Below are 16,582 nucleotides of genomic sequence, written 5' to 3' on the forward strand. Positions count from 1 at the left end.
GCTACTTTCCGCGCCTTCTTCCCGGGAGACCTACAGTTCCTGTGCCGTACAATCTCGTCCAAGCTCCCCAAAACTGCGTTGCGCAATCGCCGTGACCAGCAAAGCTTCAGCCCATGGGTATGCTCACGGTCTCCTTATATCGCTCTTATATCGCTCGGGAGAGTTACGCAGACGCTCGATAGTAGCATAACGTCTAATGAACAAAAGGCTTACTCAGGCAGTCTTGCACCTGATATCACCGAAGAGGTGCTAAACTGGCAAGCACCATGCGGGGAAGACTAGAAATTTAAGATAAATGCGTTTATTGCGAACAACCGCAAGTATATTGAAGAGATACCATTTTCAGGCCCTCAGAGAAGCGTGCGGAAGCGCCAATCTGACGAATGAACTGCATCCCGACGTGTAAGTAGACCGAAGTAGTAGACTGACCTTAAAGACATATAACTGCCCTCTGCGCCTGTTGTAGGCTTGACAAGAAAACGCAGAGGGGTCGGGCTGCTGCTGTTCCTGCCAACGCTGTTTTGAGGACAGCAATTGCCTCAGCAGACGCGACTAAGTCAAAAGACATCAATACATAGTACGGAAAGTCGCGACGTGTTGCATGCGCCTATCGGTGCGCCTGGCGGCAGGCAACTGCTTACATATGTGGCTAGCTAGCTTAACTGAAGTCAACTAGCATAGCGCATTCACCCAGCAGGCAGCCGATCTAGCCAGGTCAGCTAGTCTACCAGTGCCGATGACTCCTGTCGATCAGCGGCAAGCGCTGCTTCCTCTGAATCCTTTACCTTGGACTCGACAAGCTTCCTCAGTGCCGAATGGCTGAAAAACAAAAGGCCGCACGAAGCGCATGTGAGCATCTGAGGCACTGGGGCGGCACGAGACTTATCTCTTCCCCTGAGGCAGCATAAACGCTAAAACACTGTCCTCTACTACTTGCTCGACTTCCGGAGGAATGGGGTTGTGCGAGTTACTCGGCTGCGGGGTCGAGGCTGACGACGTTCGCGCGGAGTTGAATGCTGCGTGGACAGCACAAAGATGCGGAACTCATGTAGAGTCATATATGGAGATCAGAAGGAGCGAGTGACCGATATCCCTAACCAATACAAGAAGGGACGCGGGCTCACGAGGTGGGACAAAGGCCTTCCAGGTACAGAACAGCTCTCTCCACGGCGGCCACAGGCAATGGCGTCCGCAGCTTAGAAACAAACAGGTCAGTTAACACCCGCACGTCGATCCGCTGCAGCACACAGCCAGTTCCAAACCCTCGAAGGTCTGTCCCGTTGCAACTATGTGGAACCTCAAGGGGAACTAGTTGCAACTTCTTAGTTATCTCGGCTGCAGCACTGTCACAAACTACCAATAGCCCCTCAGGTGCCTAGCTTGGGCTCCTCAGCTAGCCAACTGCGATCAAGGGTCGAAATAAATACACGAAAATGTTTGCAGCTTGGTGCCAACTGGGAAGCGGAGGCGCAGTAGACGCACAGAGCGGCGGTCATGGTAGACACATGCGTCGAGTAGACACTGTAGCACGGTTTGCGCCTCTTTTGTTTGCTCTACTCTCCTGAGGAAACAAAGAAAATACGGGCACTGCCGATTTGCCGGTGTTACCTCCCGTGAAATTTACAGAAAAGCAGCAACAGCAGTGGCAGCAGAAGCCGCGACACAGCCAACAACCTACTCATAAAGTTCCCTCCGAATTCGCTGCGCTGCTTCTCTCTGCAGACGAGCGGCCATCCGTTCCTCCGTCTGCATCCATAAAGAATAGAACAACAGAAAAAACACTCAGATGCCCAAGGATTTACTGCGCTTCTGTCGATGCTAATAGAGTTGTTCCTGCGGCAATGATTGCAGCCACCCATACTTTGCGACGCAGCCGTTCGGAGACCGGACTCCTGCAGTAATCCAGACAGCCACGCAAACAAGAAATACGGTATGGTATGGGTCTCCCTATTCAGCTTGTGCCAGGTCTCTCCCGTACCTGCACAGGGTTCTAGCATGTTCCTGCTGGAACCGGAACAACCGTTGTGCACCCCCCGACTAAAACCGGTAGACGACTGCAAGTCAACTGTGTGTGTGCCTCTCTATGCAATTGGCGACCACGGGGGCCAGATGACTGTCCAGCTCGTGAGCTAGTTAACTAGATGCCCTGCCAGGTAGCTAACTACCTGGTGGGGCTGGTGCTGTTCGAGGTCGAGCGCCTTTCCACCGGAGGACTCGGGCTGCGGCTCCCAACAAGTGAAGACATGAGAGAAAACCGCCTCATAGGCTGCCGGGAGCGGCACAGAGGAGACGATAATAGTGTAGGAGACGTCGATGGCTCCAAGGGAATGGTTGCTGGAGACGTAGTGGGCTCCGATGTGCATGTGCTGACTGAAGAGACGCCGCCGATACAGTCCCCTGCAACAGCAGCAGGCGTTGAGCAGCTGCTGCCTCCCTTCGCCACCACCTGCTGGCTCTGCCGCTCATGTTGCGCCTGCTGCTGCTGCAGGTGCCTCACACACCGAATAGGACTTCCACCTATGTGGCCAATTAGTGAGTCGCCCTTGAAAGCTGCTGGTGGTTGCTGCGGTTGCAGCCCGTGCTGCTGCAGTTGCAGCTCGGGAGGCGCAGCGGCGGGAGGAGATGGTACGGTTTCCACCTTAAAACCAGTCACCCAGCTACCGTGCTGCATCATAAGCTGCCTGCTGCGTCGCAGAAGCGGTACTTGTTGCTTCTGTTGATGCTGCTGTTGCTGCAGCTGCAGGCAGAAATTCTGCCACTGCAGCGTATATGAAATGAGACGCCGCCGAAGCTGCTGCTGCCGCTGCTCCCCATCGTTCGCGCGTGAGGCCAATGGAACCCCGTCCTTCAGCTCCAAGATCTGTATGTCATACTGCTGCTGCTGCTGCTGACGCCGCAGCGGGCTCAAGGTCGCTGCTGTTGCTGTTGCTGCTCCGCTTTGCGCAGTGCGGCACAGTCTCCGCGCTTTCCATTGGAGCAGCTGAGGGAGCAGCCAAACCAGCCTCCCAACATCTTTAATCAAATCATTTCTTATTTTGCTGCTGCCACTGATGCAGGTTGCTTCGCCGCTGTTGTGGATGCTGCTGTTGCTGCTGCTTTCGGTGTAATTTGTGGGCTCTGAGGCGCTGCGGGGATGATGGGTAAGGGCTAGCTTCGTGTAAGCCGGTAGAATACTCGAAAACAGCAACAGAGGCTCTCCGCGGTCGTGAAGGCGGTCAAAGAGGATCCGTAGCCTGCAGTAGCAACAGTAGGACATAGGAGAGAGTATCATGTAGCAGTCAGCAAAGGCTGAAGCACCAGCAGCAGCACACCTCGCAGCAAGTCACGGCAGGCCATCGGAGGCTGCTCTCCAGGCCGCGTACACCCAAGTGGGTCAGCAGCAGCGGGAGCAGCAGCAACATCGAAGGTCGCTCACAGCCCGTACAGACGGCAGAGGCGTTCGAGCTGCCTGTTCAGCCTGACAGCAGAAATGGGGGCTTCCTCTGCAGCGCATGTGTCTAGAGAGCTGCAGCAAAATGTCTCGCTGCGCTGCTGCTGCTCCGAAAACACCTGCTGCATCGAAGCGATCTCTTGTGGTGTTAGGCAAAGCTCGCAGCATGCCGCAGTTTGGTGCTGTTGCTCTTGCTGGTTCTCTTGCTGCTCCTGCACCGTCCGTTTGTGGGCATCACTGTGTCCTGTATCAAAGGAAAACTGAGGCTTCTTCCTCGGGGGGGTAAGGCGAAAGGGGGACAGTGCTTCCTCTTCAAATTCCACTGCCCCTCTGCTACTGCTGCTGCCTTTATGATAGGGGGAGGCGCGCCTTCTGCTGCTGACAGGAGAGACCTTTTGGTCAATGAATACATCAGGGGCCCTTGCAAAGTCCCCCCCAACAGCAGCAGCAGGAGCTCGCCGCGTTGGCGAGGGGGTGCCCGCTGCTATGGCAACTGCGTCGTTTGCAGCAGTAGCAGCAGCAGATGGAGGAGCCCTGCGGCGTCGGCTGGTACTGAATGGAGAGGCAGGATCGTTAAGAAAAGAAGGCCGCTGATGCAGGCGTCTATTTGCTGCACCATCACCTCCCTCGGGGCTGCCAGGAGCAGCCGCTGCCGCAGCTGCAGCTGCAGCTGCAGTGGTAAGCAAAGACCGAGCATCGAGAGCTAAAGAAGCCGCAGCTCCGCCCCTTGCTTGAGACGACCTTTGGAAATGCGGTGTTTCGTCATGCAAGGAGCACTGAGCCTGAGAAGCCACTGTCGGAAGAGGCGGTCCTCCTGAACCAGTAGCAACAGCTACGCACCCGGAGGCACCAGAAGGGAAAAGCGGCAACTCCGGTGTTGTATGTGCTGTCCCGCCGCTTGTAATAGGGAAGTGCAGACGCACAGGGGATTGCAGCATTTTGCTGTTCGAGGCCAGGTCAGCTCCCGTTGCTTCCGCTGCTGATACTCCAGCTGCAGGAGCACGAGGAGCGTCCGCGGGAGAAGCCCTGTTCTCATCATCCACAGAAGTCTGCAGCCGCCGCTTCAGCGGAGATGACAAAGGGCTCCTTGTGCGAAGAAGGCTGCTGCCAGTGTTTGCTGCTGGTGCTTCTGCTGTTGCTGCTGACATAGAAGGCCAAAGAAAGTCCCCAGAGAGGCCCTCCAAACGGCGCGCCTTTATCTTAGGCGGGGAGCAGCAGGGGCCCCCCACATCTTCAGCAGGGGATTCTCCATGTATAGAAGGCAGTCTGCGCTTAGCTGTTTCCCTCCAAGCAGGCTGCAGCGGCAGTGCCATGGCTGCTGCTGCCGCTGCTGGTCTTGTGTTCGTGCTGCTGCTGCTGCTGATGCCTTGTCGGGCTCAATTTTAGACACTCTACAGCTTCTAGGAAGAGAGAGCATGTGACTAGTTTAGGGGAAGTCTACCAGCTAGGACAACAATGCAACAAGCCAAGGGGGTGGGTGGGAGGTGTTGTTTCCTCCCGCTCGCAGTTCGGCTCTCTTGCCCGGGCTTGAGTATACAACAACCTACGACAAAGAATAGCCCTGCAGTTTAAATGAAAAATAAGTAAATCAAAGCGACCGACACATGCAATAGTTAAATCTATGGACACCCTAATCGGCCACAACCCCAGCCCACCGCCGCCCCCCAGCTGCGATGCATGCGATGAGAACAACGTTGCCCGCTAGAGTTCTAAAAAGAAGCTGGAGATAATGATCTGTGTAGAAGGATACGTTAATACGACTGAGACCTGCACAAATGTTTCTAGACACCTGGCTCAACACCGCACTATTGACCTTCCTCTTGGGACCACATCCTGTAGTGCACAGGCACTACTGCAATGCGTCTCAGGTGTGCGCTCCAGTAGCCTAAGGACAGGAGCGGACATTAATACTATAAGATATTTAGGGAATTAGCACCTTCTTAGTCAAGAGAGGAATTAATGCTACTAATTATCCCAGGGATTAGGGAATCGTTAGACAGGCATATCTTAATGAGCTAGCCGACAGCGTCAGCCTGAGCGACGCAGTTCTTAGACCCTAAGAAGGCTCCCTGGTTTGATGTCTAGAGACTTAAGGAAAATGGAAAAGAAATTATTATTATTAAACATAGCTATGTTATGAGCACTACTTCACAGGGAAGTCACGTAATAAGGGGACTATAAGTGGGCCGGGACAGCCGCTCAGGCTGAACCTACAGCACTCTGCTTAGGCACCACGCTTTTATGGCTTGCTGGGCGCCGTGCTTAGGCGAGGGCCTGCCCTCGCCCCGCATCTTGAAGGCGAGTGTCGGATCGGCTTTCTGAAAGACCAGACCTATCTACCCAGGTGGACTGGCCTGGATGTAAGCAGAGACGAGATCATGTTCTGGGAATTTAATTTTGAATAGAGGGAACATGAGTGAACAGATTAAGAAGATTAGCCACCTGTAGTCGTGGGGTGTAATAGGTAGGCAGAGCGTGGGGACCACTGCGCACTACACAGCCGCAGTCAGTTATGAAGGGTCGTTGCAACCGCTCAAGACAGAAACGTACGAACTGGGTCTCGCAGAGCAGAGCAGGAGTGATATCTCTTTATAGATAGTTGCATTTTGTCGATGCCCGGAAATCGGCCCCGTGCACAAATGGGCCAATGGGGAAGAGCAAAACTCACTTCGTCAAGGTGAGAATGCCCTATCTATCATCTGTTCCAGTGGCAAATTCCGCTCAGATACATAATGCAGCCATCCAGCAGTTCGAATGGCTCAGGACGATGATGACGCTGTGCAAGTATCCAGCTTTATACAGCATTAATGCTTGTAATAACACGAGGGATTGTTTGAAGGAAAAAACGGCAATTCACCAACTACGGACCATACATACTTTCACTAATGTAGTAGCTGTGAGTCTCTGCTGCCGGTTTTACTGTTCCTTCTGCGGTTCCCGCCGGGCTCGAGTGTATCTTCGCGAGAGGTGCCAGCATGTGTTCCTTTCATAATTCGGGCGCCCGTCATCAACAACCGCCGCGAAAGGAACACACGCACAGCCTTTCCCACCCTGCCTAAGAAAACGCACTTTGTGCAACAGGGCAGGAAGGATCTGTGACTGTGTATTGGAACATGAAGCCTTCAGCAATTTCCACAAATGAGTACGCTTGCCACATCCTAATCGGCAGCCATTGAGCAGACGGCTCCTAGCGTAGAGCGTCAGTGCCTATTGTTTTGATGCCAAAAATAAGCAATCGATGAGGAATAAGCGCATTGTGTTTACCCCCGCAGCCCGCAAAGCCTGGTGAGGCAGTTGGCCCCTATCGAAAAGACCGAAACATAGTCTTGGAATGCAGAAAAAAAACCAAACTCAATCGAAGCTGGACTTGCTTTGCTCCTACCCAACTACGTCTAAGCATCGAATAAGTTGCTTTCCCTCTATTGCAAAATACGTCAAGGGCGATTCACCTGTAGTCTGTCTACAACAGCTTTGGCATTCACGTGAGCAGACTAGCTGCTTCGCTTGTTGTTGAGATCAGCATAACCTCCAAAACTCTAAATGTGTTGCCTACGTATACTCCTCAGTGTTCACTAAAACGCCTCCGCGATGTCTGCGCGAAATCCCTTTCTAGCGCTGTCTCTGAACAAGTGCAGAGCAACCTTTGACCTACAATGGTAACAGCGCTCGCGTCAGCTGCAGGGGGAGTTGCAGCTAACTCATATTCTGCTATGTATTCACTTCCCTTCACTGGTCTTGTGCAGGCCTTTCTGCACTTGCTCAAGAATACAGGCGCAAGAAGACTGCACAAGACAGGAGACAGCCCTAAGCTGTACCCAGTACTAGATACTAACTTTTGTTCACTGACCACGTTCTTTGGTCCACGCGCACGCAGGCTTTCCAGGGACGCCGTTTATCTGTTGGTGCGCCTACATTATTGCGTTTGTGCCCCGGCTTAGAAGGCAAAACCTCACTGCCTAGCTCCATACGACCGCAGCAGGATTTAGGTACCTGATTTTTGAAAGACCTTAACCCCTGATACATCTCATTCTTTAAGCCACTCTACCGTAGCAGTCAGTCCCTCACGGAAGGTTGTTCGGCCTTCTGTACTTGCAACTCGTATTCCCTGTGCAGTCGTAGGGTGCACGTCTTTGCCAATAACTATTGCTGCACCGTACGTTGCTGTACAATTGCCTGCTTCTGCGACAGGAGAACGAAACGCAGAGCCGTGTTTTTCACGCTCTCAATGCACCAAGCCCCTCACCTATTCCAGGAAAGCAATTCGGTGAAAAGAGATAATATCTAGTGTGGTTGGAAGCGAGAATGCCTACGCCTGACTCATCAAACGAAATGGAAATGCGGTATTTTGGCAAACCACTTTCTGGTTGGGAAGCTCAGCGCACCTTTGTTCTTCGTTTGACTATCGTCTGTGTACATATATAATATACTTACAGGAAGTATATTCTGGCCCCAATAAAATAAATGCGTCCTAGGCTTCCTTCCGCAGTAGCAGAAGCTTTTCTAGTGCTAAGGGCGTGCGATGACGCCATAGCACGACACGAACTTTCTGACAAGAAAACCAGTTCATTTTTCACAAAGGCCACCGTCCAAGCCCCATGGAACTGCCTGTACAGTACAAAATCATAGATGCATGCGCACGTACGTAAGCTTGAAACATTTATGTGGTCCAGGTTAGGAGGCCTTCGCGAAAAGCCAAAGCCATCGTCTCAGAGTTAAAGGTGGCTTTTAGTAGGACAGAGGCAGGCAGCCAAACAGTTGTCCTTTTTCCTATTGTGAAAGCGTGCGTACAATGAGGATATATTTGTCTAGTATCTGGCTGCTGCGTTGATGCAGACGTATAGACGCAAGTGTTCCCAACCGGCAAGTCACACTGCGCCAATTTCCAACTCTGATCAAATTCAACCAACTACGAACCACCTGTTCGATAGAAGAGAAGCAAAACAAGGGCCCAGCAACCGCTGCTGCTTTAGACAGATTTTGATTGTGGTTTGGTGACTTGTAAACTCGCGGCAAACAGTGTCTCCGTGTAGGCTAGGGATGCCGGATAGCAACGACTGGAAGACGCCACTGTTCTGTTATGGACCCATCCCTCACACGGGTGGACTTCAAGCCACTTTGACCTTTGGGGTCACAGTCTCAAATACTGAAACAAGCTACCCTGCCTACGTGTAACTCCAGTGCAGCAGTAAATATAACCTCCTGGGCAGCATGCGATGGCCTACTAATGACGAGGCCAATGCCCGACCCAGGGCTACGACGATACGCCATCCTAGAAAGAAATCGGGGTTCTTTAAAACGACTGGAAAGTGAATAATGACTGAAGTGGGATTCGAACCCACGCCCGCGAGGACTGCGGCCTGAACGCAGCGCCTTAGACCACTCGGCCATCCAGCCAGTGTTCCACCACGTAACTTCTCATTTCTACGCTACCCTGCCTACGTGTAACTCCAGTGCAGGGGCGACAGTAAATATATCCTCCTCGGCAGCATGCGATGGCCTACTAATGACGAGGACGATACCAGACCTAGGACTAAGATCATAAGCAATGCTACAAAAATACTTGGGGTTCTTTAAAACGACTGGAAAGTGAATAATGACTGAAGTGGGATTCGAACCCACGCCCGCGAGGACTGCGGCCTGAACGCAGCGCCTTAGACCACTCGGCCATCCAGCCAGTGTCCCACCACGTAGCTTCTCATTTCTACGCTACCCTGCCTACGTGTAACTCCAGTGCAGGGGAGACAGTTCTAGGTCTGGTATTGTTCTCGTCATTAGTAGGCCATCGCATCTGCCGAGGAGGTTATATTTACTAAGACCATAAGCTATCCTAGGAAAAGATCTGGGGTTCTTTAAAACGACTGGAAAGTGAATAATGACTGAAGTGGGATTCGAACCCACGCCCGCGAGGACTGCGGCCTGAACGCAGCGCCTTAGACCACTCGGCCATCCAGCCAGTGTCCCGCCACGTAGCTTCTCATTTCTACGCTACCCTGCCTACGTGTAACTCCAGTGCAGGGGAGACAGTTCTAGGTCTGGTATCGTTCTCGTCATTAGTGGGGCATCGCATCTGCCGAGGAGGGTATATTTACTAAGACCATAAGCTATCCTACGAAAGGATGTGGGGTTCTTTAAAACGACTGGAAAGTGAATAAAGACTGAAGTGGGATTCTAACCCACGCCCGCGAGGATTGCGGCCTGAACGCAGCGCCTTAGACCACTCGGCCATCCACCCAGTGTCGCGCCATTTTGCTTGTCATTTATATGTCATTCTTTTTCCCATTCATCTACAAAACGCCCATCATAGCTGGCCAGGCGGAGCTCGCGCGAAGAAAGCGGACAGAGCGTGGAGGCTGCTCATTTGGTGGGCTTGCTGTAGTAAGCGGAATTGACATTAAGTGAAAGACGCTCCAACCAGGGGATACAATCCAGCATTCATTGGCATGTATCGCCTTTCTTTTTGTCGCAATTCACACCAATTCTAACCACTTGAAAGTGATCAAAAAAGTGACAAGAAGACCATACTTTGGAGACGCCTTGTCAGTTCTGCGCAGAGAACCTCACAAAGTTAGGAGCCTTGCCAAAGTCGCATTTGGAGAAGAGGTTGGTGGTTCTGCGTCCATTCTTCCGATCCAGGAGCACACTTGTTGCCACTGAGGAATTACTAGGGTTTTACGCTTGCGCAATTCGAGAGCGCCGTACATAGTCAGACGGTTTTCCCTTTATTTCAGAGTGTGAGCCACGTGCAACCGATTTCTTGAGTATGGCGGCAGGTGTGCAATATGCCCACCCTAGCTAGATACGAACGTAGCCCTCAGAAACTCGCTAGCGCAACGGTCTTGCTAACCTGACCGGGGCTACCAAATCCTACTTAAATTTGACATCTTATTTAAACTGCAGGGAGCTCAGTTCCCACAAAACATGAACGGTCTCCACTTGAATAGAGTGTTGAGCGTATGGAGTCGCTGCACAGCACAGCTGTCTACATACTCAGCCCGGGATGTCCCACACTATCAGAAACAAACCCGTGGTACGTGTTATGCCGCTTTGCATTACCTGTTATTATTATATTTACAATACCAGGTTGGTCATGCGTTACAGTCAATATGTCTAAAAAACCACCGGATTCGCTGGTGGACTGAAAAGGATCCTGGGCCATAGCTATGAATAGCAGAGCGCTGCAATAGAGGAAAAACTACTCCGATAAAGAGCTCACAAAGGACAGCGTAGGGCCTCCCGGGTGTCTATGATTGGGTGTCTGACAGCCGCACTGGGTACCTGGGGGTCGCTTGTACCGGTCAAATATTCAGGAGTACCTACTTCCACCAGTATTAGCAGCTTCTACTGCAAGCGCTGATGTTCACACCCCAGTTCAAATTTGGAGAGCCTGCTGGCGTTACGTCTTTACTTGCTCCTTCACGTGTACGGAGCCACTTACGTTTTGGTATGCACCTGGTTTCCGGTGTAAAATTTGCTCTATCAATGAACGACGCCCTTGCCCCTATACATAGATTGATCGGAACCGGCTATGACACATGTTTCCAATATTGCAGTAGTGGCCACTCGCTTGGAGCAGACAGGATCCTTGCCGTCTGCATGGATGTGTGCTGACCCCCAAGGATGAATTTCAGCCTACTTTTCACTACTATGGGAAGAACTTATTAAAGCGGCGCCCACCACATACAGTTGGTTAACTGACCAATGGCTTGGCTACTGAGCATCTGAACATCTAGATGTTGGAAGGTAGTGGCAGCAGCACATGAGAATAACATCGCCACATGGAGCTTGTCCGCTTTCCTCCAGTCATTTTCCTTTTCCTTTCGTCTCCGGTGCTGTTGGACCTCTACCGATATCTTTCCCCTTCCTCGGTCTACATATTCATTCATGAGCTGCGGTTGGCCACTCGAGAGCTTGTGCTGCTTGGGGAAGGGGGGGCTGCAGATGCGGCAAGATATGCCTGTAGCTGGTACCCGGATTTCTACTTGCGCATATGTTGCGTATAGGGGGCTAATTCATCGCCCAAATGTTGCATGCTCTTGTAAACAAACGATACGCAAGCAACAGCTCCCAACAACTCTGTTCACTGTTTGTGTATGCGGCTATGAGGGACCGTTTGTGCTTGTATGGGGGGCTATTTTGAATCCTTGAGTTGTAGCATGTGCTGCGTTGCACAGCGGGATACGTTCCCTCGCGTAGCACCAGGTGCTTGAGCCGCCATGCTGTAGGCTGGATATAAAGTTCACCTGCATTTAATTTTATCTCATTTTAAGTATAATTGCTCTAATGCAGCACACAATCGTCTTGGGAAAAAATCTAGAAACCGTGTTACAAGCTGTTCTGCCAAACCATCACACAAATACCAACCCCACATACAGGCACACCCATACGTATTTCTGACGCACACAGTAACACAACTGAATACTGTAAAACAGTTACTTCGCCGTCAGTTGCCAACCTGTATGCAACTCGAAATGCATGTCACAACTACAGACAGACTGTGAAAAAACAGCTACCGTGTAGACTGGGAACGGGATGAGTCTTCAGTAGCACAGAGACTCGTAAACGGAAATTTCGCATTTATACGTGTGATTTTATTTCCTTAAATTTGCCCCTTCGGCGGGCTTGAACCCACAGAAAGCCGGCGCAGCAGACCGCAGCAGAAGTATCCTCCCCTGTATATTTCCCTTCTAGCAGGTGAACCGCTACCCAGATGTTTCTCCAATCAAAAATATCACTTTACGAACGCCTTCTATAGGACGTTCCATAAAAAGGATACGCTTTTCTGGTAACCCAACAGTCGCGTTCGGCGTAGCCCCAGGGCCCCAGCAGCTGCTCAGGGGGTCCGGGGACGGGCTGGGGTTGGCAGCGGTTGAATGTACAAACAGAGCAGTAAGAAGTCTTGTATTTGTTTTTGCATTTGTTTTCGCATTCGGTTTTACATCTGTTTTTGCAGTTATATTTATCTAGAAGAAGAACAGCCGCCTGCAGCCTGACGCCGCTTACGTGTCCCGCCACAGCGCACCCCAGGGGGGAGCGCCCTTGGGCCGCCTCCCCTCAAGCTGTTGGCTGCCATTCGTTTTGTTTTTGACTCCTTTCTTCTTTTTGGGCCCCGCAGAGAGCCGAAATTACCCCCTGTAGGGCGCCCGCTGCAACCGGTTCCCCCAGCAGCAGCAGCAGTAGGGACAACAGCAGCGGCTACAACAAGGCCTTTTGTCGTAGCACTAGATGCAAAAGGCTACTTATTTTATTGAGCCACTAGAGAACAGTCATTTCGTGCTCCTAGTTCTCCCTTTGAGTCGTAGGAGCCCGGTGCCTCTGCGGCTGCTGTCTCAATAGCAAGAGCCGTAGCAGATGCATCAGTAGCACAAACAGAAGCAGCAGTGCTCCACTTGAGTCAATACCTGCAGTTCTAGCTGCAGGTCAGTCAGAGAAGATATATTTCCCCCAGGTGTGCTTACAGTGCAGTCCGTCACTCCGCTCCCAGCAGCTGCCTGTTGCAAGCCCGACACGCAGGCGGTGAAGGGGGGCGGAGGGCTCTCAGCGTCGGGTTTTTTGAGCTGCTGTGAGATTAGGAGGAGGAACAGGATTGGTTTTATTCCTCGTGGAGGGAGCCGGCACCGCTACTGCTGCTGCTGCTGTTGCCTCAGCTACTGCTGGGGTCAGGGGAGCAGAGCAGCGGATGGGGCGCTGGCAGCGGGTCGTCTTTTTAATGTTCTCCTTCCTTTTGTACAGAAGTACCCCACGCTGTTTTAATTTGACTTTGAGCGTTCCAATAGAAACCACGGCTACAGTACGTGTATTTCCCACCGCCCAGATGCATCCCGAGCAGCAGCAGCAGCAGCAGCAGCAAACGCACAAACCGCTAAAGCAGCAGCAGCAGCAGCGCCTGGGACTCTTGTCAGCAATATGGCAATAAAGACGGTGGCTGTGTCTCCCAGGACGGGGAATGTTCATGCGCCTGTCCCAGGAAATGGGGCAGCGGGCCCCAACCCTGAGCATGCAGAGGCTCGGCTGGCGGCTGCACGTGAAGTAGCGACGACCAGCAGCAGAAGTAGGAACAGCAGCACAAGCAGCAACCACGGTGGCCACTGTGACAAACAGGTTCGCATCATGCAGCACCCAAGAGCCGCAGAAGCTACTACGATAGTAGCTCCAGAAATCCCTGGAGGGTCGGCAGCCGAAGCTGCAGCATCCGCAGCAGCAACCGCAGCTGCCGTCCCTAAGGGAGAAGCAACCTCAGAAGCGACCGCAGAAACACTTGCTGCAGCAGCAGCGTCCACTCCGGCATCAGCCTCAACAGGAGAAGCGTCAGCAGCGGCAACAGATGAAGCAGAAGGGGGAGCAGCAGAAAGTGGCTCTGCTGCTGCGAGCAGAAGGGGAAGTGTGCTTGGCCGATCGAGAATATCTGTGGAGGAGTTGCAGCGACTTTATGGGCCCGACAAACGAACAAATGCACAAGATTGTACATATCCCCTCCGTGTTATCCTCAGCTGCAAAGGCCTCCACGCGGAGTTCCATCCCGAGAGTGGGGTGAGCTCCTCCTACTGCCTTTTGGTCTGCTGCTGCGGCTGCGGCTGCTGCTGCCGTTACTTGTGGTATTGCTGTTGCTGCTGCTGTTGCTGTTTCTTTCCTCGAGTGAACGTATTTTTGCGTGCGGCCCTCTGTACTGCTCTCCATCGGCACCACGTGCACTATCTGATGCAGGGGTTGCAGGGGGAGTGCTGTTGCTGCTGCTGTTGCTGCTGCAGTTGTCGACAGGTTCAACGAGTAAGATATTTCAGCACTATGTCCTTAAGCAGCGTATTGGCTCCGGTTCTTGGGGAGAGGTGTTCGTGGCCATTGAACGGCTTTCTGGCATACAGCGCGCCGTCAAGAGGATACCCAAGAGGTGCGCTGCTGCTGCTGCGGATCTTGCTGCTGTTATTGAGGGTCCTTCTTGCTTTTGTTGCCGTTTGTCTTGCTGCTGCTGGTATTGCTGCTGCCTGGCGAGGTTCTGAAAAACTGTATAGACGAAAACAGAAGCAGCGGGACTACTCTGCCGGGACGTAAAGAGGCAGCATGCATGCTTAAGAATCTGTTGGCGCTCGCTGCTTTATCGTGCTGCTGTTGATGCTGCTGTTGCTACAGCACCCCACACGCAGTGGCAATGGCTCGGGAGGAGGTGGCACTGATGCGGGAGATGGACCATCCAAACATCGTCAAGGTTTTTGAGTGTTATGACGACACTGCCTACTTCTTCGTGGTTAGAAATTGCTGCAGCTGCTGCTTGCTTTCCGTCTCGTTGCTATTGGCTGTTCGCGTGTTTAGAACGTTTATCCTCTCTTTTTCGTAGGCTATTCATATCCTCTCTTTGTTTGTCGTCTACGTTATCCGCTTCCTTGTCGCCGATTCTCCAGCTCCATGCCTCTATTTTTTGTCTCTCTTCTCTCCTCCTTGCTGCATTCTTTTATCGCATTTGTATGCTTCTTGCTGGTGGCTGTGTTCCTCACATATGCGGATGCAGCAGCTGCTGCCTGTGTTGCAGCAGCAGCTGCTGACACGTGGCGGGTTGCTGGCGCACGCTATTCGCATTGTTTGCAACTACCGCCAATGCTGCTATAGCCTGTGCCGCTGCTCTTGTTGCTGCACCTTGTTCCTGCTGTTTCTTCTGTTGCTGTTGCTGCTTTAGGTCATGGAGTTGTGCCGTGGAGGGGAGTTGTTCGACGAGTTAGCTAAGACCGCCACAAGCGGGGGGCACTTGCCGGACGGCCGCCCGCGCCCGCGATTCTCAAGACAAGAAGCTGCGCTGATAATGTACCAAGTGCTTTCTGCTGCTCACTGTTGCCACCAGCACGGCATATGCCACAGGTTTGCTGCAGCACGAATACGAACCTGCTGCTGGTTTTGCTATCGCTGCTGCTTCTGGGTTCGCGCTGTGATCGGTTCGAGTGCATTAGATGCAGTTGGCGTGTGCAGCAAGAGCTTGGCCAGTTGTTTTTGGTGGGCTCGCTTTTTCCTTTTGGCATGTTTAATCCCCCGAGGTTGCCGCTGATGCTGCCCCTGTAGGGATATAAAGCCTGAGAACTTTCTATTGGCTGAGCCTGGGAGCCTGACATTGAAGCTGGCGGACTTTGGTTTGGCCCGCCGATTCTCTCGACGTCGAAGCGTGCCCAGGAGAGAGTCCCTTATGGACCTTGTGGAAGCAGCAGTTGCTGCTGCGACTCCTGCAGCTGCTCCTACTACTCCATCTGCGTCGGCTGTACTCCTTGCTGCTCCTCTTACTGCTTCCGGCGATGCAGCAGAAGGAGAACAAACATGCAAAAGCCAAGCAACTGAGGGGGCCGTGGCGCAGCAGCAGCAGCAGCAGGAAGAAGAAACGATGCTCCTGCAGTCTGTCGCCGGAACGGTTTGCTTTGCCGCGCCGGAGGTGCTACGGCTGTCAGCAGATCTCGTGCAGAAGACTGAGGAGATGCGGCGCCAGCAGCAAGGAGGAGGCACAGCTGCAGTGCAGCAGGATAGTGAAGTGGGGGAGCAGGCTGAGGGCTCGCAGCAGCAGCTGCAACAGCAACAGCAGCAACAGTTGCACCCTTGGGGGTACGATGGAGAACGCGCTGATGCATGGAGCTGCGGCGTCATGCTCTACTTGCTGTTGTGTGGGGAGTTGCCTTTTGATGGCCCCGATGATGCAGCTGTCGCCTACAATGTAAGTCAGGCTGCTGCTGCTGTTGCCGCTGCCCCTGTTGCTGCAGTTTCGCAAGCGTTTGTGCAGTTTGGAGATGGAGGTTGCTAGCTGGTAGGGTGGTCTTCGCAACACGTGCTGCAGCAGCACCAGCAGCAACGACGGCTGCTGCTCTCGCTGCTAGTGCTTGCGCTATTCAGTTGAAAATGCTGTCTCGACTGCTGCCATCGCTCCTTGTTGTTAGTGCTGCAGTTGCTGCTCTGGTTACTGCTGCAGGTATTGCATGGGAAGTTGAAGTTCACGCATCCTGTGTGGAAGGAGGTATCTGAAGAAACGCTGGAATTGGTGATTGCACTGTTGGAGCGGGATCCGAACTGGCGGTTGCTTGTGGGGGAGGCACTGGGGAGCAGTTTCTTCAGTAGTTTGCTTCCGCTGCACCTGCCGATCCCAGCAGCAGCAGCAGCAGCGGCGGCAGCTGCAGCGGCGGGGGAGGGCGG

General features: G+C 52.8%; 2 protein-coding genes across 2 annotated transcripts in view; one reads left to right on the forward strand and one right to left on the reverse strand.

Annotated features, from left to right (window-relative positions):
- Positions 1-719: 719 nt before the first annotated feature.
- EMWEY_00014060 (hypothetical protein, conserved) lies at positions 720-4,743 on the reverse strand (the record flags this gene model as incomplete). The annotated part of the gene is made up of 7 exons (XM_013477237.1): positions 720-894; positions 1,125-1,237; positions 1,483-1,561; positions 1,679-1,746; positions 2,163-2,370; positions 2,502-3,233; positions 3,416-4,743. 7 exons carry the CDS (start codon positions 4,741-4,743, stop codon positions 720-722), a joined length of 2,703 nt encoding a protein of 900 aa, XP_013332691.1.
- Positions 4,744-13,333: 8,590 nt separating this feature from the next.
- EMWEY_00014070 (CAM kinase, CDPK family, putative) overlaps positions 13,334-16,582 on the forward strand; it is a gene marked incomplete at both ends in the record, with an annotated part of 7,241 nt that continues 3,992 nt past the window's right edge. The window contains 6 exons of the mRNA XM_013477238.1: positions 13,334-13,957; positions 14,176-14,315; positions 14,555-14,669; positions 15,096-15,274; positions 15,473-16,109; positions 16,362-16,506. Coding sequence (XP_013332692.1) covers positions 13,334-13,957; positions 14,176-14,315; positions 14,555-14,669; positions 15,096-15,274; positions 15,473-16,109; positions 16,362-16,506 — 1,840 coding nt within the window. The remainder of the gene's footprint in view (positions 13,958-14,175; positions 14,316-14,554; positions 14,670-15,095; positions 15,275-15,472; positions 16,110-16,361; positions 16,507-16,582) is intronic.

The sequence above is a fragment of the Eimeria maxima genome, genomic scaffold, assembly GCF_000499605.1.
Source record: "Eimeria maxima Weybridge genomic scaffold, Emw_scaff106, whole genome shotgun sequence".
NCBI classification, from domain to species: Eukaryota; Apicomplexa; class Conoidasida; order Eucoccidiorida; family Eimeriidae; genus Eimeria; species Eimeria maxima.